General features: G+C 41.4%; 1 protein-coding gene across 1 annotated transcript; it reads right to left on the reverse strand.

Moving 5' to 3' along the window:
- Positions 1-1033: 1033 nt before the first annotated feature.
- LOC109314397 (tumor necrosis factor receptor superfamily member 1B-like) lies at positions 1034-15604 on the reverse strand. Its single transcript, XM_019541556.1, has 9 exons — positions 15493-15604; positions 12283-12411; positions 11200-11358; positions 9446-9539; positions 8716-8930; positions 6279-6356; positions 5753-5790; positions 4574-4832; positions 1034-3464 (listed from the first exon to the last, which is right to left on the reverse strand). Exons 2-9 carry the CDS (start codon positions 12401-12403, stop codon positions 3163-3165), a joined length of 1266 nt encoding a protein of 421 aa, XP_019397101.1. The 5' UTR covers positions 12404-12411; positions 15493-15604; the 3' UTR covers positions 1034-3162.
- Between the last annotated feature and the right edge of the window lie 10141 nt (positions 15605-25745).

The following is a 25745-nucleotide window of genomic DNA, read 5'->3' on the forward strand; positions in this document are numbered from 1 at the left end:
CATTGCGTGCGCCTTATTTGATAGCGCCTGTGAGCCCAGGGACACCGCAAGACCTGCTTGAGCCGTCGTGTGTGTTTTGTCAAGAAAAGGTAAAAGCCATTGATACCTGATCAGGGTTGAAGAGGGCCCGGGCAAGACACTTACTCGAGTCCCTCTTTGGGTTTTGCCTTTTCCCAACGACACCCAAGTTATACCTGAGCCGGGTTGAAAGGGGCCGAGTAAGAGACCCGCTTGAGTCCCTCCTTCAGTGTCATCAGGAGAAAGCAAAACCCATTTATACCAGGGTTGAAGATGTGCTCGTGTTTTCATGCTAAAATGATGTTTCTCTTCTTGCTCATCCCCCAAGTATATATACTGGGGGCATGATTCAATGCCCACTTATGACAAAGGTAAACAAGGTTCTTTGGGTAAATCGGATATCGTTTATTAAACCAACTCAAATAGTTGGGAAAAATCTTCTTAGCAAGTTTTCATGTGTGAATACCCTTTGTCAGGCTGAGGGAGCATCTGCAGTTGGTGTGTGGTGTTCTTTCTGGATGGCATGAATAGTAAAGACACTTATAGTAAAGTGAAGGCACTTAGGATAAAGGCTTTCATTGATTTTTCAGCAAGATACTCATAGGCAAGTTCAGCTGGTAGTCAAATGCTTATATGGAATAAACCCAATTGTTGAGCACTTTGCAGAAGCGAGCCTTATGAGAGTATCCGCTGCACCACTGGTGGGCCAGGAAAGTTACAATTTTAGGTAAATCAGTCAATCGCTAACATCAATCTTCAACAAGGGACTAGACAGTCACCTTGCTGGGGTCACCTGACCCCCAGTTGTCTTTCCTGCTTGTTGCAGGGCATGAACCCAATCTCCCAAGGTCCCTTCCAGCCTTACAGTCTATGAATCTATGAGTCAGATGGGTACAAGGATGCACCCAAACTAGCTTGCAAGATCACAGCTTTACTCAACTAAAGCCAATCCCCTTGAATTGCACATAGAACTACACTGAATGAGCAGCTCAATTAAGAAAACGCTAGAGACTGATCATGACCAAACTCCCTTTAATCACATTACAATAACAAGTAAAAACCAAACGGTAATGGTTTCGGATACAAAAAGTATGCAAACAGGATTAAACAACGTCCCTCTAAAGTAACAAACAAACAAACAAACAAACATAAAACTCCAAAGAAAATGTCAAAACATTTTGTTCAATGCAAAGGACAAGAGAGTTCAAGTCACAGGTAATTATAAAAATAAACATTTAGACCTTTTAGAAAAATTATACAAACATATATTTAAAAAACTGCTTTGACATCAGTACTTAGATACAAAATCTGGATTTTCCTTCAGCCCCAGAATACAAATGGCACAGTAGATTAACTGGCATGCCAAGATTTCTCCCTCTTACTCCCCTCCTGTTCCCCCCTCCCTCCCCCCCCAAATCACATTTAAAAATCTTTGAGCTATGTTTTCATCATGGTCTCCTGAGAAATGATGAGCAACAGATAAAAGACGTTCAACACATTAAAGGAGGCATTTTGCACCATATACAATCAGATCTTTGGCTTGTGTGTATTTTGCAGTTTTGAACAAATTTCAGTGTTTCCATTTCTTAGAGTCTATTCTGAGCATAGTCTTAGATGTAAGTGTAAAATGCAGTTCAATACTTCACCTCTCAGCACCTCCGCAGCCACATGGATAACCCTGAAAGTTCTGGTGAACATGTAAACTTACATTTGTAATATCTGCATGTTTACAGCCAGGATAAGACGAATACTACTTCAAGGCTTCCTTCTTCAATCTAAGGCCTCAGAAAAATATTTGGCATTCAGTTACACGTAAGCAATTCCAATTGGTTTGAACATGTCTGAGGAAGGCAGAACTGGCACTGCTGTCTGACATTCACGCTGAGGCACTCAGGCACTCTACGACAGGTTTCTATCGAATACAGACAACAGAGTTGCTGGTTTAACATGACAATAGCAACTGCAATCCCAGGCACAAAACTTGAAAAAGCACAGACTTCTGCCACCGGGTTTAAAAGGACATTCTCCATTATGGGTCTTCCAGGAATATAACCTTTTTTGTAGACCGACCACTAAGAGACCTTATTCTGTGGTTCAAGTCAATTCGGCCCTTCACAGTATATTCTTATTCAATTGCTGGTTGAGAATCCTTTCCCTGAGGGCCTCCAAAATGAGCCATTTGTGCTATTAAGTTGCCTAGATCACTACTACTACTACTATTTGGAAAGTAGAAAAAAGTATCTGTCAAATACATTTTCCTTATTCCTTGAGGTCAGTTTCAACCAGAAGGCTGCATTAAACTGGCCACAGCACAAAGGTGGCAACCCTTGGAAATGATAATTAAATGAACAATTACCTGCTTCAGAGTAATGAGTTCTACTTTATGGGTTTTTTTGTAAAATAACAGAATATAAACTTTGTACAACTGATGTAATAAGTGCATTTCTTTTTATTGTCGAAGTAAACTAAATACTTGTAGTCTTATATAAAAGCTCGTATAAAAAAATTGCCTGGCAATCCACAGAAGTCTGAGACTAAAGACATGTCATGATGCTGCAAGACAGAGAAAACCCAACCACAACTAAAAAATATAGAGGACTAAAAGAAAGATCTGAAGTGCATGTCCTCCCAAAAACTACATATTTTAGTGTGTGGGTGGGATAAGAAATGATGTAATTGAGTACAATGATTGTAAAATTAAAAACATACGACTAAGTCAGTAACACTCGATAGCTGGTCACCAACTTGTTTCTCATGAAATGCTGAGGGGATGTCTGAATCAAATTATACTTCTGTAAACAGTATTAATTAGCCCCATCACACAGAGTCTCAGCAGAAAAGTCAATTACATGAAGACAGAATCTACTTTCTTTCAACCCTAGCAAAGGCTAAGGGTGAAGACTTCTGGCAAAGGATGACAGGAAAAAAGCTTGCACAAAAGTTTTAAAAAAATAAACACTGACTTTTGTAAAAAATTCTTCTTCAGTACTTGAATCTGTCATAGATCAGAGGTTACAGCATTTTTCAAACTCTTACCCCATCTATACATGAGATTTTAAATCTCTTTAAAAATGCTACATTTCACATAACGTTGATTTTACCAGATTAAAAGCTGCATATAGAGTTTATCAGTCACCATCCTTTTTAACCACTTTTCATCCCCACATCTTGAATACCCAAGGGAAATTGTTTTTCTTCTGGAAACATTAAGTCTTGAAGTAAATTATCCTCAGCTTCCACTGAGAGTTGAATTTCAGTCTCTCTTTTCAAAGGGTTCTCTTCTTTTGAAAGGGGAATTGTTTCCCCTGTTGGAGTACAGTTGGAAATGTTTTCATGATCCATGGTGTTTGAACTCATCTGATCCAAGAACTGTGAACTGTGGTCCGAATTACACACTTTAACAATACAAGTGACATTCACCTGGGTCCCTCCATTACCAGAGTGTTCTATCAAACAAAAAGGAAACAAAAAAGTGGACAATGAAACCTACAGTAGGATGACTTGATTCTTTAACAAGTTCAATGTTTTAAGAAAAAATGATTAATTAATATAAATAAGAGATAACTGATCTTACTCTTCTCACTTCATCAAGAAATGGTTGTATTTAAAATAATCCAATTTAAGAACTTCTTTTCAGTTGCTTATAAAACCTTGCCTATTTTAACTGTTTGGGCTGAAATTTGCTGTTTGCCCAATGCCAAAATTTCCTGGGGAAAATTTTTCAGCTAATTCAGTTATCTAAAACAATATTAAAGAAATCTTAATTCTGAATGAACAGCCTTACTTCTGGCTTTTCCTACAGCATGTGCTTGAATTTTCCATCTTAATGTTCTTCTAAGATATGCTTTTGGTATGGGTGCGTGTGTAAATAAATCAAGCCAGGGTTATACGCTAAAAAAAAATCAATTTCCTGAATATACATACTGCATTCTTTAAATATAAGATGTCTCTGAATTTAAGATGGACCTACCTACATATTTTTGCTTCCTACTTTAGGGAAACACCAAAAATCCAAATAAAAGTATGGATTTACAAAATGGTGTGCATAAGGGCTTTTTATTTTTGTTTTGACTCCAATTCAAGATGCAGGCTATTTTTAAAAGAAATGCTTTTACTTAGAAAGTGCAGCTTTTAGTTAAACCAATATAGTATCAAGGTTGCTTTCGCTATTCTCAATGTTTGCTTGCTTTTTCCTCTTCCTGTACACCCCATTCCTCAAAGCTCTCCCCAGTTGCTTTGCTTCACTACTCGCGCTTTGCCTCCTCCCACATTCAGCTTGGTACCTACAATGATGCTGGCCCCTTTGCTAGGAATACTACATTCGCATCTGTCCATCTTCTTTTCTGCTAACCTTGCAATCCCACTTCTTCAAGCAGTCACTCTCCCCCTTTTCTCATCAACAGCCCCCACATAATGCTTGCTCTGGACTTCTATCTTGTGTCTTATTCCATTTCAATTTATGGCATCCTTTATGTTAAAGAAATAACAATCATCAATAATTAAATACCAAGGGACTGTAGGGTACTTGGGTATTCACCTCAAGATAGAATCTCACCTGAGCTAGCAGAGTTGTCTCTGTCTTCATCGTGATGCTTACAGCCTTCTGACAGCAAATTTCTCTGCTGAGTGTCTTTCTTTTCAACCTTTTTATTACTATTGGTACAGATTTTTGCTGACCCAGTCGGGTTGTCCAAAGAGCTGCTGCTCGACCCAGAAGTGTGTAAGAGATGTTGCTCCTCCGGCCCAGGGCTACTGGATCCCTGTACTCCTAAGCCTCGTTGCTTTTTGTCAGATTGTTTCTCCATGGAGAAAGGCTGGAATATTGTTTGGTAAAATGGCAGGTCAAACTATTAGAAACTTCAACAAGAAAGCATGGCAACAGGTTGAAATAAAGCAAAGGGCTCTCCCCACTGCTAGGTTCAGATTCCTAGCTGTTTTAGATTGGTGTGGTCCCATTTAAATAAATGGAGCTACAGTAATGTACAAGAGAGAATCCAATCCATTACATCATAAGTCTGTATTTAGGTGTTTCAGAAAGCCATCAGTGATCTCCATACAGTATAAATGATGACTCTTAGGGTTCTCTTACAAGCTGGGGCATATTGACCTCTAATCTGGTGTATACTGGACATATCTACAGAAGATGTTTAATGCAAAGTTGCCCAATTAGCTCTGCAGTAAATATCTCAGCATCTACACATGCAGTGCTATTAGGACAGCGTAAACAAATTAACTCCACCATAAGTTAGTACTTGTAAATACAAGCACTATCCTGCGGCAGAGTTTTTTTACCGTGCAAAAATGCACATGTAGATGCCGATGGGGCTGGCTGGGGCGCAAGGGTGTTTCAGTGTGGAGGCTGCATGCTGACCAGCACTATACTGGAGCACCCTCGCACCCCAGCCAGCCTCTCTGTGGCACAGTGAGCTGGGTCAGAGTAGCCCTGGGCCCCCTCTGACCCTGCTCCACATGCTGTGGTCTGGGGCACACATGTAAGCCCAGGAGCAATAAACTCTGGCACGATACGTATCGAAGTTTATTGCTGTGCATTAATAGCAAGTGTAAATGTGCCCACTGAACTCTAATTTGATCAGAGGACCAACTCAGCCCCACGTTCCCACAGTTATGATTTGTGCCTCTTATTTTTCCTTACACTCTCCTCATTAATGAGGAAAGTGACTTACCAAACATTGTTTAACAACATGGGGAGAAGGATGAAGAAAGTGATACTCACTAAATTTGTATCTCCGACTGCGTGAGAACAGATTTGGCCTGCAAGCAAGAAAGGAAAAAGTTAGTGTCTTGGATTGCATTTTAACAAATAATCATCACTCTTGGTTCCACAAAGATTCTGATGTATTAATTAAGCTAAGCAATGAAGCTTCTCTGGAATAGTGTCCAAAGAATATAGGATTCCAATAATAACCTTAATCCTGATCATGATAAATAAAATCAATACAATAATAATGGCTTCTCTTCACATTAAGAAGGGCTACGAAGCGTGGGGAGAGTGTGTTGCACAGATGCTTGATTTCCCTGGGATGTTTCTTACTTCTTGGGCCATGTCTAAAATCTGAGGGATAAAGTGAGATTTAAGTGGGGCACAGCCCAGGCTCCACACTGGCTCTCTGCTCAGCAGGAACTTTATCCCAAACACCTATGGAGTACTTTGGACAGAAGATCAGGATTTGTTTGAGGACCATATCTAACTGGAAGTTCAGTTACTTAGTCTTCCCCCACCCTACTGCCTGGAAGCTCACCTTTTTTTCTAAAAGCAAAACAAAAGAAGGCCACTGCAATTGCCACAAATGCTAGAGACGTCATTCCTACTGTTAAACCTAAAGAAAGTAAAAGAAATAGGTAGTTAGGTAGGTAGGCTGTAACAAGTACTTTCTAGGGCAGTGCGAAACAGGCCCTATTCAATTCACATTCAGCCCAAATCAGAGACACCGATTCAATCTGTTGATTCGGACCACTGTCCCCGATTTGATTTGTCCGAATCTGAATCTGAAGATTCAATGCCGATTCAGTGAATCAGAGATTTGGGCACAGCTTTAAAAGTTTTTTCTACATACCTTGAGGTAGCAAGCGCAGCTAATGATCACTGTGGTGCTGAGGCACATACAGCATCCCACAGGAGCACAGTGGACTCTTCAGAGTGCTCACCAGCAATCCCGGAAGTGGACCAGAAGTACTCCCGGTCCATTTCCGCATCTGCCAGGGAGCACACCGGGCGTGCCCCCTGCCAAGCCTCCCAGGCTCAGCGATTGGCCGTGGGGGGACCCTGAGTGCCCCCCCCAGACTCAGGAGGCATCAGTTGCTGAGCCAGGGGAGTGTCGGGGGGTACCCCTGCATGCTTTCCAGCAGACCTGGAAGTGGACCAGAAGTGCTTCTGGTACGCTTCCAAGTCTGCTGTCAAACGTGCTGGGGAGCTCCCCACAAGCTTCTGTGCATCTGCCCCAGCACCGCAGCATTCAGAGCCCCTGGTATCTAGAGGTATTTAGAAAAAACATTTAAAGCTGCGTCTCTGTCCGAATCACCAAATCTGTCCGAATCGATCTGGAGTGTTCCAAATCTATTCAGAGAGATTAAAGGGTCCTCTGATTCAATACAGATTTGGAGATTCAGCCACCGAATCAGGCCAAATCTCCACCAAATTGAATCAGGGACCGAATTTTCACACAGCCCTGGTACTTTCCATATAGGTCTTTGCTATAGGAGTTAAACATGTTAGAGAACAGTTGTATGTCTAAGTTTAACATGAGGTGCCAGTTTAGGATTGTTAAATACAGAGGTCCTAGAAAGAGAATTCCTGAGGTGTGGAACAGCAGAACATCTGGAATTCTTTGTTATATCCTTAACACACAGGTCTCAGAAAAATACCATAGCAGGAATGAGAGACATCATGGGTGTCTGGTGCCTCCTGAGTCTGGGAGGGGCACCAGCAGGGCACAATTTGGGAGGGGGTCCCTCAGTGGCCAGCCGGCAACTGGGGGGAGTTCCCCAGCGGCCATTCACCAAGCGCACCAGCAGCATAGCGGCGGTGGAAGTGGCAACACTTCTGCATGTGGCATGGTAGAAGTGCCGGGACTTCTGCCATCAACGCCCTGCCAGTGGAGCCAATTTCAGGTGGGACACTGATACTCTCCAAGCCCCACCAGTCACAGCGCTTGCTGTCAGGGAGGCATCATTGCTCTCGAGGGGGGGGCATGTGCCCTCCCTACACATCACCTATGATAGACAGCATGCCTACATGTTCAATATCGTGGGGATTCTAGGCTTCTTGTAGTCATCCTGGGAAACAGTATAGAAATTAGAACACCTTTCAGGAGATTTAAATCAAGGCCTAATTTTAGGTCTTGTAGACCATTATCTAGGTAGTCTAGCTTAACATTTTCTCCTTCTGGGCTGCATCTTCCAGGAGACACAATAGATAACCTTGCACTGAATCAATCAGGAAGTTTGCCAGGTTCACGAGGGAGGTGGTATCACTAGGGCAGAGTAAACAATTTGGAGGGAGTGTACAAACCAGTCTCAGCAAGCCTGGTCAAACTGGGTAAGTATAGGTAGTCAAAAAGCCCAAGGCTGAATCAATTCAGTCCTTGCATGTTAGTCTAAAATGCGCAGACTGAACTGATAATCAAGTGAACAGACAATCACTTTTGATCCTGAAAATCCAGCCACGTGACTTCAGTGGCTCAGGCTAGAAGCTGGGGGGCGCTAGAGCACACCTCCCTGGTTGGCTGGAGCAGAAAGCTTGGGCCAAACCTACCCTGTCCACTCTAGGAGACAGAGGTTGCAGGAGAGGTGCAAAGCATCCTGGTATGCTGGGGGACTCCAGACTTGATTCTGGGAGGATCTGGGACAGAAGTTCAATAAACCAATTTAACCTAAATCAGTTAAGTCTGATACTACATCCATCCAGGTTTCTCTTAAACCAGTTTCAACCATTTTGAAAGCAGTTTATGTGCACTGAACTTCTGTTGTGTTACAGATCTGAATTGGTTTCCAAATACTTTTCTGGTTTATGTGTAACTTCTGTCCCTGACTCTAAGCACTGAGAGCTTGCACTCAGGTATAAGTTCATAAATGATCAGAAAAGAAACTACAAAGAGACAGTTAGCCATGTTAGTCTAAAGTCAGGCATAATGCAGGGCACAATGACGGAGAGTAATTTGAAATGAATAAATAGCTCACCAATCTGAGGAACATCAGGGGGAATGTTTTGTTGAACAGGTCTAGTTTTTATGTCTGAAGTCCTAAAACTCAAGCTTTGCCCTGGAGACTGGTTGGTGACTGGAACTGTGCTATAAGGAGATATGGCTTTGATGGTGGTACTTAAGTCACCTATAGGAAGGTCACTGCAGACTGTATCACTTGTGCAACTTCCTGGAATAGACACCAATTTACAACTGTAACGGGAAAAAAGGAGAATTAAAAAATAATAATAATAGTAATAATAACAACCTCCAGACACAGTTATATGTAGAGACCCTGCCCTGGCAAGAAAAGACCATTTTGCAGAAATTTCATAGTAGCCCCACCCCTCAGCACTGATTGGCAAAGAAGTCCTGCAAGGGAGGAGGGACGAAGGGTGGCTGCCATCTTGACTGCTGGCTGGCCTTTGCCCAGCCCTGCCCTTCAGCACAAACTGGCGGAGAAGCCCCAGGGTAGGAAGTAGGAGGCGCAGCCACCATCTTGTGCTGCCCCGCCAGCCAGCACCTTGCCATCCCAGGCAGGCTGTGAGGCTTCAGTTCCACCAGGAAGAGGAAGACTTAATAAAAAAACTGTTTTTATTAAGTTTTATTTTTTCATGGATTTTGCAGGCAACCCTGGATTTTATGGTTTCTGCAAAATCCACGAAACCGCAATCCAAGTAAGTCCCTAGTTGTAGGTCATTAGATTAAGTCAGCAGTCAGCAACTTACACTGTATGTGGTCTGCAGGTGGCAGTGTAAGATTCTTCATCTGAAAAACTGCCAGGGGGACAAGGAGTGCAAACAGTATCCGTAGTGTCCGTTCCTTTAAACAAACAAAACAATTCCAGTTAGACATTTAGTAAAAAACAAGGTGAATCATAAGTTATGTCGTTCATACAAGTTGTGGAAATGCTATGGAGACTGAACAAAAATGCAGGCTCTGACAGCCTCAGAAAAAATGAACCACTTAGGTATCACACAGCCAGATCTTGGGAAGAAAGAATCCCGTTTACAGACAGAAACATTAAGTGGTTCCTATCTTTACACCCCTTGCAGCCACAGGATTTAAATGTTGAAGTGAAACCTGCTGGTAAGGTTAAAGGGGTATTTGTGCAGTTTTTGCTACTCTTTAAATCAGGCAAAACTCCTATTCTATTCAAGGGGAATTCAGCCTGTGTAAGCACTGCAGGATTTGGTGACCCTAAAAAAAAAAATATAGCCTGCACACAACCCTGTGTCTCTGATGCCTTTCTCTAACTTCAGAATGCTTGTTGCCACTCTGGGGCCAATTAAGGTAAACCTGACATTCAAAAGTCTGCAAGTAAATCTTGGTTACCAAGTGAAATGTTCAGAACTGAAGTTTCTTGTTATAGAAAGGGCAACAGGATTGTAACAGACCCTTCGTACTGCACATGGCATGAAAAAGCAAGATGAGAGACTAAAACTGAAATACAGTAATAATAATAACAATAATGATATATGAACTTGCTGGTGAACCTAACATTCAGGAGTCAGATACTACATCCCAGCATTAGTTACATTAACATATGTCTTAGAAATACAGCATTGATTCTGGTGCCCTGGCCAACTTATATCTCCAGCATAATTAGTTTCCTTCCTTAAAATTTCCCTGAATGTTTTAGTTTTGCAGATACTCCACCCAAAATGCAGTTACTTCCGTTGATGAGCAATGTGACCCCTGCATCAAAACTAGTCTTGTCATTTTTATGCAGTCCTTACTAAAGAAAAACTCTTACTGAAATCAGGGTTGAATAAAAACAACTATAGTGAATCCACAGTATCCCTGATCCTGACAATCTAGTAAGGTCTTTGGGTTCTTTGGCTGCAAAGTATTATAAAACAACAAGAGCGAAAAATATATATACTCACAGCCTTAATACTGTGTTGAACCATGATCCTGCTAAATCCCATTTATGACTACATGAAGGCATTTGGTGGCTGACTCTTGTGTTTAAGAAAATAAAAGAACCACTGCCAAAATGATAAATAAATCATTTCGCATTAAAACATCCCAACTGATAAACTTGATATAAGCAAAGTAACATCCAAGGTAATGGAACCAAATTTAATGATCATTTTGGCTAGCTCTTTCTCTTGTCATATTGTGATCTGGTTTATTAAATTACAGAACAGGGAGTTGATTAATGCTTTTGATTTAAACAACAATAATAATATAGTAATAGACAGACCAAGCAGCTGAGGCCAATGTAGAAGATTGATCAATGGCCTATTCACTTCCTTCCAGCTCCAAAAGCTCCCTGAGCTAAGTAAAGAGAATTAATATTTAAGCAAACAGATCTATTTGCATGCAGGAGAAGACAGACAGGGACCTTTACTCTCCTCTTACCAATACTGATATAACTCTACTGATTTCATGAAGTTACTCCCAACTTACAATAGTATGAAAGCAGAATCTTGCCCATTCTTTCTTTATGAATTCTGGTCACTCAAATTTAACTTACCTGGTTTAGAAACTCCATAGCCTTTTTGACATTTTTTGTGTCTTTTACAATGTTTGCAGCTTTTCTGCTGCAACTTCGTGGAACAGTACATATTGGCTGAGCAAGTACAGGCTCTGTCCTGTGTTGAAGTGCATTCTCGAGTCTGCACTAATCCTGTTCCTAAAACAAGATGGCAAGGTGCCATTAATGACAATTACAATGTCAGTCCCCAAAAAGGCAAATGACAGACAAGTGAAAGACACAGCACAGATAGATGGCAGAGATGCCAAATGGAAGTTAAATGGCAATTCTTTGTCAACAGGTGACCAGTCTGCATAGTCCTTTTTAAAGGGAAAAGATCTTTGCAGCAAGTTATGTGCACCTGCACACACATTTTCGGAATTGCCTCTTTGTACAGGTACAGCTTGGATCTACAAAACATATACCTGGATTCTTTCACATACAGTTGAACTGAAGCTAGAAATCTGAAGCTGAAATGCTTCCAACTTCCCCATTGCAAACATAAATCTTACCTTGTAATGAGGGGAAAATATACCATTTAATATAGTACATTGATCCTACAAGTGGTGAAAATTGTAATCAAGGGGCTGCCCCCCTTTTTCCTTATTAACAATTTACTAGTACCTCATTTGCATAAGATGGCAAAGACTGAAATTGCTTTCATTGTGTTTATGGCATTTGGGGAACTATGAATATTAAGAACATCATCTAACAAAAACTAGCATTGGGAACATCTAGGTGACAGAAGATAAACGCCCCAAAGTAATTTAGAAAGTTGAAAGTGCAGTTAAACCAATCTAAATCTAGAGGCAGGCTACAAACGCTGTTTCCAAACAACTGAATCCTTCTGGATTACATCCCCCCCACCCCAAAAATGAACCGAGCCCCTATGCAGATACCCAGTGTAAACTTCATATGCCACTTTGACCTTTATAAAAGAGCTTATGCAAGACAGTCATCAATGTATAGGGCTTTGGGCACAGTCTCTGCATACAGGTGAACTGCACCCTGAGTGCCTAAATAAGATTAACCCTTTCATTCCTGGCAGAATTAAAACAACACTATTTAATGATACCGGCATACCATTTTTGCAGGCTGGTGAGCAGGCAAAGCAGCGTGGAGCTCGATTCCAGACCTCTGTGTACATATTCATTCCACATTTCTTACACTGCGTGTCAAGGTTGGTGCTGCAGATTTGATCCATATGGTAACCTACAAAATAAGCAATGAAAGTGCCTCATGGGAATGACTCACTGGGAGCTGTGCATGGTAAGTTCCATTAACAGCAGTGAACAAATTGTGTTTCATCATACTTCCTCATGCGTTAACATAACTGTTAAAAAAAATCAAGACTGAGACATTAAAGAATAAAAGCAAAGAATGACCACAGTATTCTCTTGTTGTTCCTAAATAGGAACAACAGCAGCACACAAGACATCATATTCTGTCCTAAAATACTTAATTTTCTATGGGATTGGGAGACCTTGGTTAAACATCTTCGTAATACCACAGCTTGACAGATGTGTGTAAGCCAAGAGTCATTTACTTAAATCAGAGTTACACACATGTAACCAAGTGCAAACTTTGATTTCTGGCATATAAAATGCATTTTTGGCACCACCTCCTTCTAGTCACAATCTCAAATCATTTTCAGAAGATATGAAGGCCCTGATTCAGCCATGTGTTTCAGTACATATTTGAAGACAAACACTGTGATTCAAGCCATGCATGCCTAAGACTTTTGCTGAGAAGTGACATGAAGTTAGATTCCTGCATACATGAAGTTAAGCACATGCACAAATGCTTTGCCTGGATGAAGACCTGGCCTTTGTAAGGAAGGCTTAGTAGGCATCACTATTAGAAAGAAGCCTGAGTTAAAACTCTAAATCCAAACACCAAGAAATTTAGAGTGCAAATCTAAATGTTCTCAAAAGTTCAGCTAGTTATAAACAGATGACCTACCTCTCTCCCTACAGTCACTGCTGCATGGGTGCTAGCCCTAGAGATTTAGTGATGCTTACTCCTACTACTCCACGTGGGGGCTACTAACAAGGTAGTAAAAAGGACAGAACAGAGTCCAGCTCCTGTGGGTCCACTGCAGGAGTGAACACAGAGTCCAACTCTAGATCTCACAGTGGCTCCTGTGGGTCCATTGCAGGAGTGAGCAGGAACCCAGCATGCCACCTTAACACACCTCCTTTTCCATCCCCAGTGCGCTGCTCTCCTTGTTACGCTTTCTAATTGAACCTTGTTAGTTGGTTCTGCCTACTGAGAACAGCAGTGTATGAACATCTGAGGTTTTAAAGGCATGCTGCAGGGTGAGCTGCTTGAATGTGTGGTTGCTATGAGAGCCACCACTGCTCTCTAATCCCTTGACTGAGTACACGGGTGGTGGTGAGGAAACAGAAGCACAGGCACATTCCTGTTGGGAGAAAAGGACAAGCACAGCTTAGCCCTCCTCATTCTTGTTTAAAAGGTACAAACTACGGGAGACCCTACACGCCAGAGAGGAATATACTTGCAGACCTCGCTCAATGAGAGGAGCAGAGAGACACTGCTTAAAAAATCATCAGAACTGGCCGTGTCCCCTATTTGGAGGACCTCTATTTCAGGGATTAGGATTTGCGCAGAACCATGACGCAGGCCCAGTCAGGTAAGAAAGAGAAAAAAGTATTTCCACATATTGTTTTTAAATATATTTACTTGCAATTTAGAATTCTCTCCAGCATTCTGACGAGAGCTCAGCCTCTCACATTTTCATATGAAAATGTGAAACACACTTAAATTCATATTCACAAACATTAACAAACCCAGACCCTGGTCTTGTGATTGTGATGTGTCAAAATAAGATGAGGGCTGTCTTGAAGTATAATCAACACCTGTACTGAGTTTAATCATGAATTATGTTATTTGCTTATAGTGCATTTTTAACACAGGAAGCCCAATACGTATTTCTTGACATTTTTGGTCAATTCGAGCAGCTTAGGCTGCTTCAGCATATGCTGGTTTCCTGCTTAATCTCCCAAATCTCACTGACAGGAACTTTGCATTTGCAGAGACAGTGTATCTTCTCAGCATGTCATGAGTCAAATGTCACCGGCTTACAAATGAGTTCTGTGGCTCATCTCGGCATTTTGCCATTTCATGACAAAGTTATTGCAAATACTGTGACCAAAATATTTGGTGGACCAGTACAACCATCACAAATTCAGACTTCTTCCCTGACAATCAAGCAAAAAACCCTGCTATGCTTAATAACTCCTTTTCACTGAGATGTTACCACTAAATGTCACTGGAGTGCAGGAAATGTCACTGCAAATCAAACCAGTGGTTCACACACAGCAGTGCCCTGTCTGACAGCTGGATGATGTCCAAAAAAAGGCAATAGACTGCATTATGAATATTTACTGAGCAATCTACTCAAAACTGAACCCTTTGTACTAGTAATCTTGTGTAGCAATAACAATTACATTATACCCCATACAGGGTGCTTTTACACCTGCTGGGGGAGTGCTTTAATTAGAGCAGGTCTAATTAAAGTACCTGCAGCGTCTCGTGTATCAGCATCCCCACACTTCAAAACGGTGGTGGGGCATTTTAACTAATGCTTGTTGAAGGAGGAATAAAGTGCCCTTGCTGCCATTTTGAAATACAGGGACTGATGTACGAGATGCAGAGGCTGCTGGAGTGCACTAATTAGCACATTCCAGCAGACTTGATTGCTCTGACAAGGTGTAATTACAGTGCGTCAGAGCAGCCTCGCCACACGTGTGACCAATATATTTGCTATTACTGTGCTTAATCTTGACTTGGGTCCTCTTGTGGTTTAGTTACATGCATTGTTTGCATAAAAATGTGTTTTTATATTTTTCACTGCAGTTTTTGCAAAAAATACAATTGGCAGATGAAGCCAGACTTGTTCACACAGAAGACTCCCAATAAACCTCAATACTCAGCCTGAAACTCAGCAGGTGTAAGAGCTAAATCTTGCAAAACAGTTTGAACTGAGACTCATGCAAAGGGTCAGCCATTTGGGTTAATGAACCATCCCGTAAACCCCTGCTAGGTTTCAGTTTTATAGCACAACTTCAGCTCTGGCAATTGGCACCTTGCCCTGCTGTAAATATTTCTTACAGTCCCAATATCAACATAGTTATATATAGAGGCTCAGAGCATAAAGGCAGCAAGACTCTTCAGAGTCTGTCAGTTTTAAAGATACACCACATTTGTCTGCTCACATGAACAGATTCATGAATGGATAGTCCTGATCAATTCAAATGGAAAGTCTGTTACCTGGATGACATTTGCTGCAACATCTATTAATGCTTTCTTCATAGTACTCTGTGCTTATGTCTTTGCATGTGCCAGGCTTGTCTGGTGTATAAGGCAATGAATATTTCTAAGGAAATCAAAAGAAAAATGATCTGTTACAATCACATTCTAGCCCTCAAGTTGTTTTCTTCTTGCTTTCTGTTGTTTTTCATGAAAAACAAAAAGGCAATGGTTAATGTTTAGTTATTCATGTGTCCTTACTATACCTTGTGCGTACACTGATAACTTTTCATTTCCCAGTTGTTCTAAAGATAACATAACATTAGAAACTTTAGTTGTAAAGATAATTTTTTTTTTTGGTTTTCGTTTTGATTTGAGGGGGAGGGAGTTTGTAATCAGTTCAAGGACAATTTCTGTAATATTTCAAATCAGAACCAAGAAGATTAAACAACCACAAGCACAGGGGCAGTTTGATGTATGATCTGAATTCAGTACCAGACTTCATAGTTTGATTACATCTCCGGTATTGAATATAATTAATATTACCAGTCCCAAAACTGGGCATGTCTACATGTGCATTTAAGTGTGCCTAAATTTATGGCACATTGGCTTAACACGTCTACATGTACGTTAATGCGCTTTAACTATTTGTGCCTGAATTTCATACCTGCAAATGTAAATAATCTAAATTTGTCATTTTGAATGCGTTAAGGGTGTGCATGTGTAGATGCACACCTTAATACGCATTAACTTAAGCTAATGAGCACTCAAGCATCATATGTAGGTGCGTCCACTGTCATACAACCACAAAAATATTGGATTTTTTTTTTCTCATTTCTGGATCTTTTGGGCTTTCTTCCTTCACATTTTTAAGCCTACTCCACAATTTTGCAATCTAAATTTTTTAAATGTAGAAAGAAGCTGTGTTTCACATGCAATTGCTTGAATTCAGCCATGAGACATCCAGAGAAACAACCAATATTATAAGGCTTACATTAAAATTACAAGACTTGACAATACTGCATAACCAATATAGAGTATATCCCAAGTGAGAGCTCCAACACTTTCAGTGTTGCTGCTGCTGTACGTTCGACAAACCACAGGGCACGAGCTGATATTTATAGATGAGAAGGAACTGGAGTTTCTTCCTTTATTTTCACAGTGACTTCACATTTTAACTAGACCTGCAGTTTGTGCACGTTGTACTTTCCAATGCCAAATCACCACCAACATAAGTAAAACATACAGCTTCTAAAATACTGCTCTGAATTTTTTCCTGGTATGTTTGAAGTGCAATAAAAATGTGATTATAACTGATCCTGGGCAAGAGTCCATGGTCCATTTAAATCAGCTGTGTTCAAAGTTATCGTACTGACTGCTGAGCAGAAAAAAAAATCTAACCCAGTTCACAAGGCTTTAAACACCACTTGAAAGTAGCTTGATTCTGCAGCCAGAGGTCTACAGAAGCCTAAGCAACCCATTAGGTTACGGTGGTTAACACAGGGGTGGGCAAGATACAGCCTACGGGCCAAATTCAGCCCACCAGGCCATTCTATCTGGCCCGCAGGGCCTCTCCAAAATGCAGTTATTACCAGCCCACGGCTGCCGCTCTGAAATCCAGTGCGAGGTGAGCTTTCAGAGGTTGTGCGCCATCAGGCTGGGTGCGCTCTGTGCTTCCACCTTTGTGGGGCTCTCGGCACTCCAGCTGGGAGCCCCATGTGGAAGCACCGAGCATGATGGTGCGCGACTAGACAGCTGGTGAATGAGAAGGGAAGGTCCTGCCTGCAGGAGGGGGTGGGTGGGAGCGGGGTTTGTGGGTGTGGGGTTTCCACCACCTCCATAGCTCACAGACCCCACCACTGGTGGAAGCAGCAATAGACCATGTACGTTCGGTGTGCTCATGGCCCATGGCAAGCAGAGCCACCCAGCAGCGTGCAGCTCCAGCTGAATCCTGGGAGCTGCACATGGCAGCACAGAACCTGCCCAGCCTGACCCGCTGGAGGGAGCCTTCAATCCAGAACAGGCTGGCCCCGTGCCAGCACGCCGGGCTCCTGGCACTGCAGGCGGGAGCCTTGCGCCATCAGGCTAAGCCAGACCAGCTCCATGCCTCTACATGGGGCTTCCGGCATTCCAGTAGGGAAACACTCGTGTAGACATGGAGCCAGCCTGGCCCAATGATGCGCAACTCCCTGCGGCTCTTGGTCCACACGCCATTAGGCCGGGCTGGCTCTGTGCCTCCACATGCAGCTCCCCGATGGAAGCCCCATGTGGAGGCACAGAGCTGGCCCTGCTTGGCCCGAAGGTGCATGGCTCCCATCTCCAGTGCCAGGAGCCCCATGTGCTGGCAGCCAGGGGCCAGGAGCCCCATGTGCTGGCAGCCAGGGGCCAGCCTGGTTTGGCTTGAAAGTGCATGCCAGCAGGTCAGGCCAGGTGGGCTCCATGCTGCGAAGCACAGCTCCCAGTTTTCAGCCAAAACTGTGCACCGCCAGGAGGCTCTGCCAGCATATACAAGCACATACTCCACACCCATCCCCCCAACCATACCCCACACAATATACAAGAATAAGTCTTTATTTTGAGCTATTATGCAATCAACTCTATATACACTATACAAACACAAGTAAATCTGGACAAAAGTATTTTTTTAAATAAAATTAAAATAAGTTATAGTAGATGTTTGATTTATAGCGTATGAAATTTTTTTCTGGTTCTAAGCTGGCAAACCCCACCTCCAGGGTAAAGGGAGGAACATCCAGTGGCAAAGGTCTGGGGTTAGAAGTGGGACTTCTGGTCCCAAGATGGTGATCAGGGGATGGGGCACCTGTCAAGGGGTGGGTCTACTGTTCCAGCCCTTGAAAGCTCACCAAAAGCCATGAAGTGGCCCTCCAACTGAAATAATTGCCCACCCCTGGGTTAACATATGCCACTTGCTATAGTTAGTGGTGCACAAGGGAGTGAGATGTCTAGCACCTCATATAGACACATTCAATCCCCACTGCCCAAAGGATCAGATACTCACTTACAGCAGGGTCCAAAAGAGGTGACCTTTGAAATGAGGCTAGAGTAGTGTTTCCCAGCTTTTTGATACCTGGGGCACACTTTTTCTGGATTAAAATTGGTGGAACACTTCACTCTTACACCCTACTAAAAGGTGTATATGATATGCACAATGGTGCACAACTTTTGGGCTTGATGAACAACGCTGAGTAGATCCGGGGGCCATATCCAGTCCATAGGCCTGATCTCACCACATGGGACTGGCATGGCTGGAGCCCAATCCTATGGGACCTAGGTCCTACGAGACCTATGGGGAACCCCAAAGACCAGATCCGATACTGAGAAAGTATAATTTTTCATGAAATGCAAAACTCTAGAACTCTCGGTTCAGAGAGGATATGTTTTATTAGACCAGCTAAGAAATCGCAACAAAATTCTCTTTTTCTGCAAGCTTTCGGGCAACGCATTTTTCATGACACACTTCTGCTGCTCTCACGGCACGCTAGCATGCCACAGCATACCCTTTGGGGAAATCATCAGGCTAAAGCAAGGCTCAAATTCACATATCTGAATTTGTAGCAAGCCACTTCAATCCCGGTACCGCAGCAACCCTAAAAAAGGCCTGTTTTGGTCTAGTTCTTGCTAAGCGACTACGTAAATAAGGCACCTTCTTAGTCAGCAGGTCTGCTCCCTGGATGTATTTACGATTCAACCTGCCTGTTGTTTGTGTGTGCACACACGCACATGTGTAAATAACGTGTAATTTTTCTATATTTTACGCCCATTGGGTCTTCATAACTGTCATGGATAAGGAAGAGAAGGAGACAGAATTCTGTCGCTAGCACCACCGAAACGGGTGGGAATCTTTCCATTTCCGTCATTGAGCCTATGGTCTACTCACAGGGTGGCCTGCACAACCCTCACGACGTTCAAATTATGCCCCAAATTATGCCCATGCAATTCTGGCAAAGGTAAGAAATCCAAGCCTTCTGACAGAGACTCTGTACCACTGTAGCAACATGTCAAAGGGGGGCAGGGTGAGTATCCCTCTCAGCACTTTCTAACATTGTATACCGCAGTGTCCTGCAGTTCAAAAGGAAATACAAAATGGTGCCTCAGAACAGCAAGATTGCTTATGATGCAATGTGGCTGGCTAGAAAATATATATATTTCTATGGCTGCAAACAAATATTGCATGGCAGGTCAAATGTGTCTGTAGTGCTCACAGCACACCCAGGTATTTATACCAGCTGGCAAAAAATAGCATAACTCAAGTACTTTGATGAACAGTCATCAAAATATCTGATAAAGATCAACCCTTGCCTCAAACCAAAAAAAAAAAAAACCCTAACAGCTAGTTAGAGAGTAGGAGTTTCCTGACAGATCAAAAGGGTGCTGCTCAGAAAGCGTTTGATGCTAACTGACTCTGTGCAGACTAAAAGAAATGCTTCCATAAGACTAAAGAAACCTCATTAACACTATTGTTAGTTAGCTATATACATTTGGAGAAGGACCTTAAACCTGGATGAGAAGGAGAGAGAAATTAAAAAAAACAAACAGGAACAATCTCTTCAGGAGCCGGCAATGAAAATATCCTTCCTCCTTACTGGAAAATGTGTTTATATTGTATTGTGTCTCCACATCATGACTAAGAGAAAAATACACTTCCCAGTATCATTTAAAGGAACGTTTTTTTAGTCGATTAAAACGGTTTACCATCACATTTATAAATATAAGCCAGTGGCAAATGCCAGTACCAAACTTTCCCTGGCAATAGGCAAAACTATGCTATCCTTTCCTACAAAATGTAAACACACTGAAAAGCAGCCAAGAAACTGGGAAGACACAGAAATAGCGTGGCTACCTTCAACATCCTAGGGAATCCAAGGTGCTGGGGAAAACATACAAAAAGCTCGAAGGCTTCAGATATCCTCGAAGGGCTGACAGAGCAGAAACTAAGGATGGCACATTGTGAGGAATCCCAACCCCCTCCTCTTTTCAACCTTAGAAGCTGCTGGCTTCTTACCAGGACATTGCCCTCGACTCTCATAGCTTGTGGCTGAGAAATGAGTCAGGCCATTGGGCACACGTTACATTTTTCAGCACACCTGTACTGTGACTCTTGGAGAGCAGAAAAGCTGGTCTTAAAAGAGCTACTCAAGCTACAAATGTCTCCAAAGCCATCGCGGCCTTCAGCTTTGAGCATGTTTTTCTTTTCTTGGGACAGAGATGTTCCGGCAGACACTCCACTCCTCTTCAGAAGCAGATCTGCTTAACTTTTATTTTTAATTGTCAGTATTTATTTAGAAAGAAAAAGGAAGATTTTTTAGAAATGTTTAGATTCAATGATTACTGTTAATGCTGGGCTTGCTACAGTGCTCTCACAGGAAGGGTAGTAAGTAATAGAGAAACCACAGCATTTGCAAGTGTGAACTGACAGCAGAAACTAGCAAAGGGAAAGAAGTTGTCTCATGGCTCTACCGTTGGCCAACTTACTTTAAGTCCAAATTTTTACTTGTTTATTAAGAGGCAGGTAAGTGCTGTCATTGCAGACTTCCAGTTCAGCACGCTGAACTTCACTGAAACTCCCAAGAGATTCTGTAAATCTTAAACCTTCACTTGAAGCAGAGAGAGAGAGAGAGAGAGGAATTAAGCAAACCACATCACAAAATTATCCTGCTGGTGACACTTTTTGGCAAGAGATGTTATCTCACCCTCTGTACTGTCTGCTATCAATACTGTCCTGGGAGAGTTGAAGAGACAGGAAAATCTGTTGCTTGCTGGGTTTGCATCCGCTTTTCAGAAGTTCTGCTTGAGCAGGCGCCTCTCCTGCCTGATAAGATCTCACCCAGTGCTTATCTGATAAGTGGCAGCTGCTGTCGACTTATGTTTAATTGACAATTTCTTGTCAACTAAACTGAAGTGCATTATCAGAAAACTCTTGGGACTTTCATTCACAATTTAACACACTGACCTGGACTCTAAGCTTGCTGGTGGATTGCATTTATTTAGCAGCTGCAAATCCACAAAGCCAAGCAATCGCCTCCTCGTTAACTGAGTTCAAAGTTATTAATCCACCTCTTTGTTTGTAGACAGGACGCTCCTGGGTGACGTGTAGCATTGTTTGTATCTCTCCACAAGTGCATGATGGGTTAGCACAGAGGCACCAGTGGCGAAGGCTGGCTGCGCAGGGGCCTTGGCCTGTCCTGAACCTGTTTAGCAGGGACCACTCTTGCAGAGAATGCCACTGACCCTGGGGGATATCCCACCTCTTTCTACTTCAATGACTACCTCTAATTCCTGCAGGTTTTTTTGTATTATGTTTATTATTATTTTTAAGAACCCCAAATTATAAAGAAAATAGAGGAGAAATCTTGAAATAAAAACTACATCACTATGAAACCATTTTTGGTTTGGTGTGACTCATAACACCTGACTTTAAAATATATCCTGCTCTCACATTAAATTCAGTGGCAAATACAAGGGAACTATAGCCCAGGCTAACATTTTGGAAAGAGAAGAACCACGTGTTGCATTTTTACAGTCAGCCTTAGAATGTCTTATGCTAAACAATAGTCTCATGAGGATGGAAGAACACTGAGAAATATGTTTGAAGTGGAAACTTGAGATTTTCATTTTACTGAAGGATGCCAATTGAAGCAAAACGTCCTCGTTTCCTGAACAGCAGACAAAGACATTAACACCAGAGATTCTATTTAACCCTTTTTATGGCTGTTTCTCACTTACTTCTGTAACTTAACTGAATGTCATAGGACATTTTAGTATATTCTTCACATACTGGGATGTCTGCAGTAAAATGGAAGCAAGCTTACAGAATAAGGCAGCCCTAGAACTGCATTTTGCAATGGCCAATATATTAAGCAATACCCAAGGGGTTACAAGCAAGCAGTCAGTGATCCGGGACTCCATTTCTTCATAGTTAAAAATACAAGTGCTTATTTCTCTGTGCTTATTTCTCTGTGTGTATTACAGCCTGGCACCCAGCAACCACACCATCCAACTTATCCATGCAAATAAACAGGAGCCTTTATCAAACCAGAACTGCCTCCAACAGAATTTCTCTAAACTTGTACGTATGACAAATCTGTGCTCACAGGGCTCTGAAACAGAGCCAAAATAAGTCTCTGTCTCTTTCCTGCATGCACTGGGGAGCTTTAACCCTCCAAGGAGAGAAAACTAGCAGAGAGAATCTCTGCTTTTCTATGAAATGCATAGACTGTTATTGTCTCTGGCCTCCCTGCAAAGCCAGTGTGGAAGGGGACTCTCCTAACCTACCTACATAGGTGACAGACAACCACAATCCAGACCCCCGTGTCTGTATTAACACCAGGCTCAGGTCATTCCATCCTCAGGTCCACTGCACTGAGCTGACTCTTAAGACAAAGGGGAACCACACACAGCAATTTACAGAAGAATCTAACCTTCCTCACAGTTCAAAGGGATTTGGACTATGCCATCCTCCTAATTTCAGCACTGATCTGAAGATGTAATGACTACATGCATGCTAAATATCATTCTCATGAAATTCATTTCCTCTAACTCCTGCCCGGCTGGTAAGTTCCTGTCTGCTTAAGACCTCGTGATCTACTGTTATTCAGGAACTTTGCCACATTACATTGCCTTTACCAGCCACATTTTACTCAGCTGCCTTCTCCAATTCAGGTTGTCAAGCAGATGATTATAAACAGGAACTAAGACCTATAGGTAACATTGTCTACGCACTTAAAACCACAGTGAAGTCACTCAGCATTGACATGAGAACCTGTTGTTAGGTTAAGAGATGCAGGTGGCTCATGAGCAGAATCTGCTGCAAGAACAGCAAATTCAGAGTTTTATTCAAAATACATTGTCCAGAATTTGAAGAACAAAGTTAGCTGGGACTAAATCTACCTCTCAAGTGGTAGCAAAGCTCTCTGAAATCAATGATAATTATTTCAATTGACATAAGATCAGAATATGAACTCTTCCAAGTCACTTTTCTGCAAACTGTGCTCCAAGATTATGGGTCCATTGGACAAACTGTTCATCTGCCTGGGTAAAATTTTCCCACTGGATGACAGGGCTGTGACAAGGCCCATAATTTACTTAAGTAAAGTCACGTTCTGGTCCTGTGCAGAGGGGTGATTTTCAACCCAGAAGCAAGAAGCTTTGCATGTTCACATTCCACTGATTTAAAAACCACAATTTTCCCTGTAGCACTCTTCCATCTCCCCCCACCCTCAGAAAAGATCCAAAAATAAAAACTCTGTAGTTCTGCCTTATGGGTATGGCTTTTCTTTTTAGGATACTGCCACCCATCAACATATCTAAATACAAATTCCCTGAATAAACTGAGAAAGCAGAGGATTTTATAGTGTATTTATAAAGTGTAAAAACAACATTGTGGTAACTAAACATATCAGGCCCACACAAATTCTTGAAGAACCAGGGCCAGACACAGATCTCTGTCACCCATGTTAAGTGCAAGTAAGCTCGACTGGAGTTTTTCTGAATTTCCATTGCCATAAAGATGAGAATATGGTCAACAACACTCCGTAAATCCTATAATCCTGCTTTTCTTCACTAATCCTAGTTCACACCGCCAAACCGAAATTTAGTCTACACCAAATCCAGAGATTGATGCTTGTGAGGGCTGAATCATCAGTAGGTTTCTGCTTTGTAACAGACAGCTATTTTTAATTTATTTTTGTTCCATCTTTAAATGCAATGCTTCAGCAATATGGTGAAGGTGAGATTTTAGTCATATATGCTGTTGTTCATTATCTATAACCTTGCACCATGACTCGTGATGAACCAAAACAAAATGGAAACTGGAGGCTCCTTTAAACATATAAAAATAAAGTACATACAAGAATGTGCAAACACATCAGGTTAATGTGATGTGTTATGTTAAATTTCTCATAACTGTGATTAAGAGATGCTATGAACTGGCATTCTTTTTCTCTTTATTCTGTCACCAAAACTTCAGCTGCTCACTGACAAAGCATATCTTTCCACCCAATTATACAACATTCAGTTGCAATCAAAACATTGATCTAAATCTAACTTTCCCACTTACTGATATATATGAGAATTAAGCCTGTGGTTTAAATCAGTTTAAATCATCCATTTCATTTTTCAGTTGTACTTTTTAGTTATTTTCCTAAAGATAGGTTGATTCTCGTAGGTTGATAATCAAAGAATGCCGATTTTTAACTAAAGCTATCACCTTCAGTATGAAGTCTCCTTCTTTTTGCTAATCACACAAATACCACTTATCTAGATACATTTATGTAAGCAATTATAAAATGTAATATATTTACCACCTGAGATTCTTAATGTTTACATTTTTATTGTTAGAAAACGATGAATAATATGTTCTAAGTGATGATTAATTTTTTACTTGCAATTTGCATCAAGCTGTGTTTTGATGGAAAGTGGAATTGGATTAAGAAAGCACAAAATCAGCGTTTAAATTTTTTCTCAGTTAAAACTATGTTGTATGTGCTGGATACCTACAGAAAAAGTAACTGTTGCAAAATATGTTTTGCATGTTAAATTCAAGGATTACCAAGTTCTTCAAGGTTTCAGAACTACAAAATCCTGTCCTCTCATGTCATGCTTTTTATTCACAGCTTGGAATAGAAAACAGAGGCTTTCCCGATTTTTTCAACTCATAATCAGTTTCTCAACTTCAAAAGAAACAGTCATTGAGGAACTTAAACTAGCTGACTATGCTATACTGAACAAAATATTCTCTCTGAACCTGCAGAAGGAGTTTACTGCTGTCAAACGCTGGTTGAACATTTAACCAACCTCTGGTTCCAGAAGCGTCACAAATTACTTCCACCAGGATGTCATTTCAAGAATTTCGCTTTCTTTAAAACTAAAGTAATAATTAAGACATGAGTATTTGATTTTTTTAATGAGTTTAGATTATAGTAACAGTATGCATTCATATAGGTTGTCATAAATGTAAATTGTAAATAAGTTGCCTATATAAAATTAAAGTGTGTATTTAATTTACATTTAAAAATCCCATTACAAATAAAAGTTAATTGAAATAAAATATCTGGCACTTTTTAAGTTTGATTTTGTTATCTGTGTTGGCTTCACTAAATATTATTTAATATTTTACACTAATAAAGTGCCTGAGGGCCAAAATCAACATCTGGGACCCAAGCAACAGGCCTCTGTCCAAATATATACAAGTGAGACATGATCCAAAAATCCTAAAAGTCTAACTCCGGGTCTTGGGAGCACACATATATATAGTC

Source organism: Crocodylus porosus, unplaced genomic scaffold (assembly GCF_001723895.1).
Source record: "Crocodylus porosus isolate Cpor-Errol unplaced genomic scaffold, CroPor_comp1, whole genome shotgun sequence".
NCBI classification, from domain to species: Eukaryota; Metazoa; Chordata; order Crocodylia; family Crocodylidae; genus Crocodylus; species Crocodylus porosus.

Bases quoted from the DNA above. Each gene is read 5' to 3' on its own strand.
- LOC109314397 (XM_019541556.1), bottom strand. From the start codon at position 12,403: ATGGATCAAATCTGCAGCACCAACCTTGACACGCAGTGTAAGAAATGT. The intron at 6,357-8,715 runs GTGAGCTATTTA...TACTTTCTTTAG, and splicing joins CCCTGATGTTCCTCAGATTG to GTTTAACAGTAGGAATGACG. The intron at 3,465-4,573 runs GTGAGATTCTAT...TTTGTTTGATAG, and splicing joins AGACAACTCTGCTAGCTCAG to AACACTCTGGTAATGGAGGG.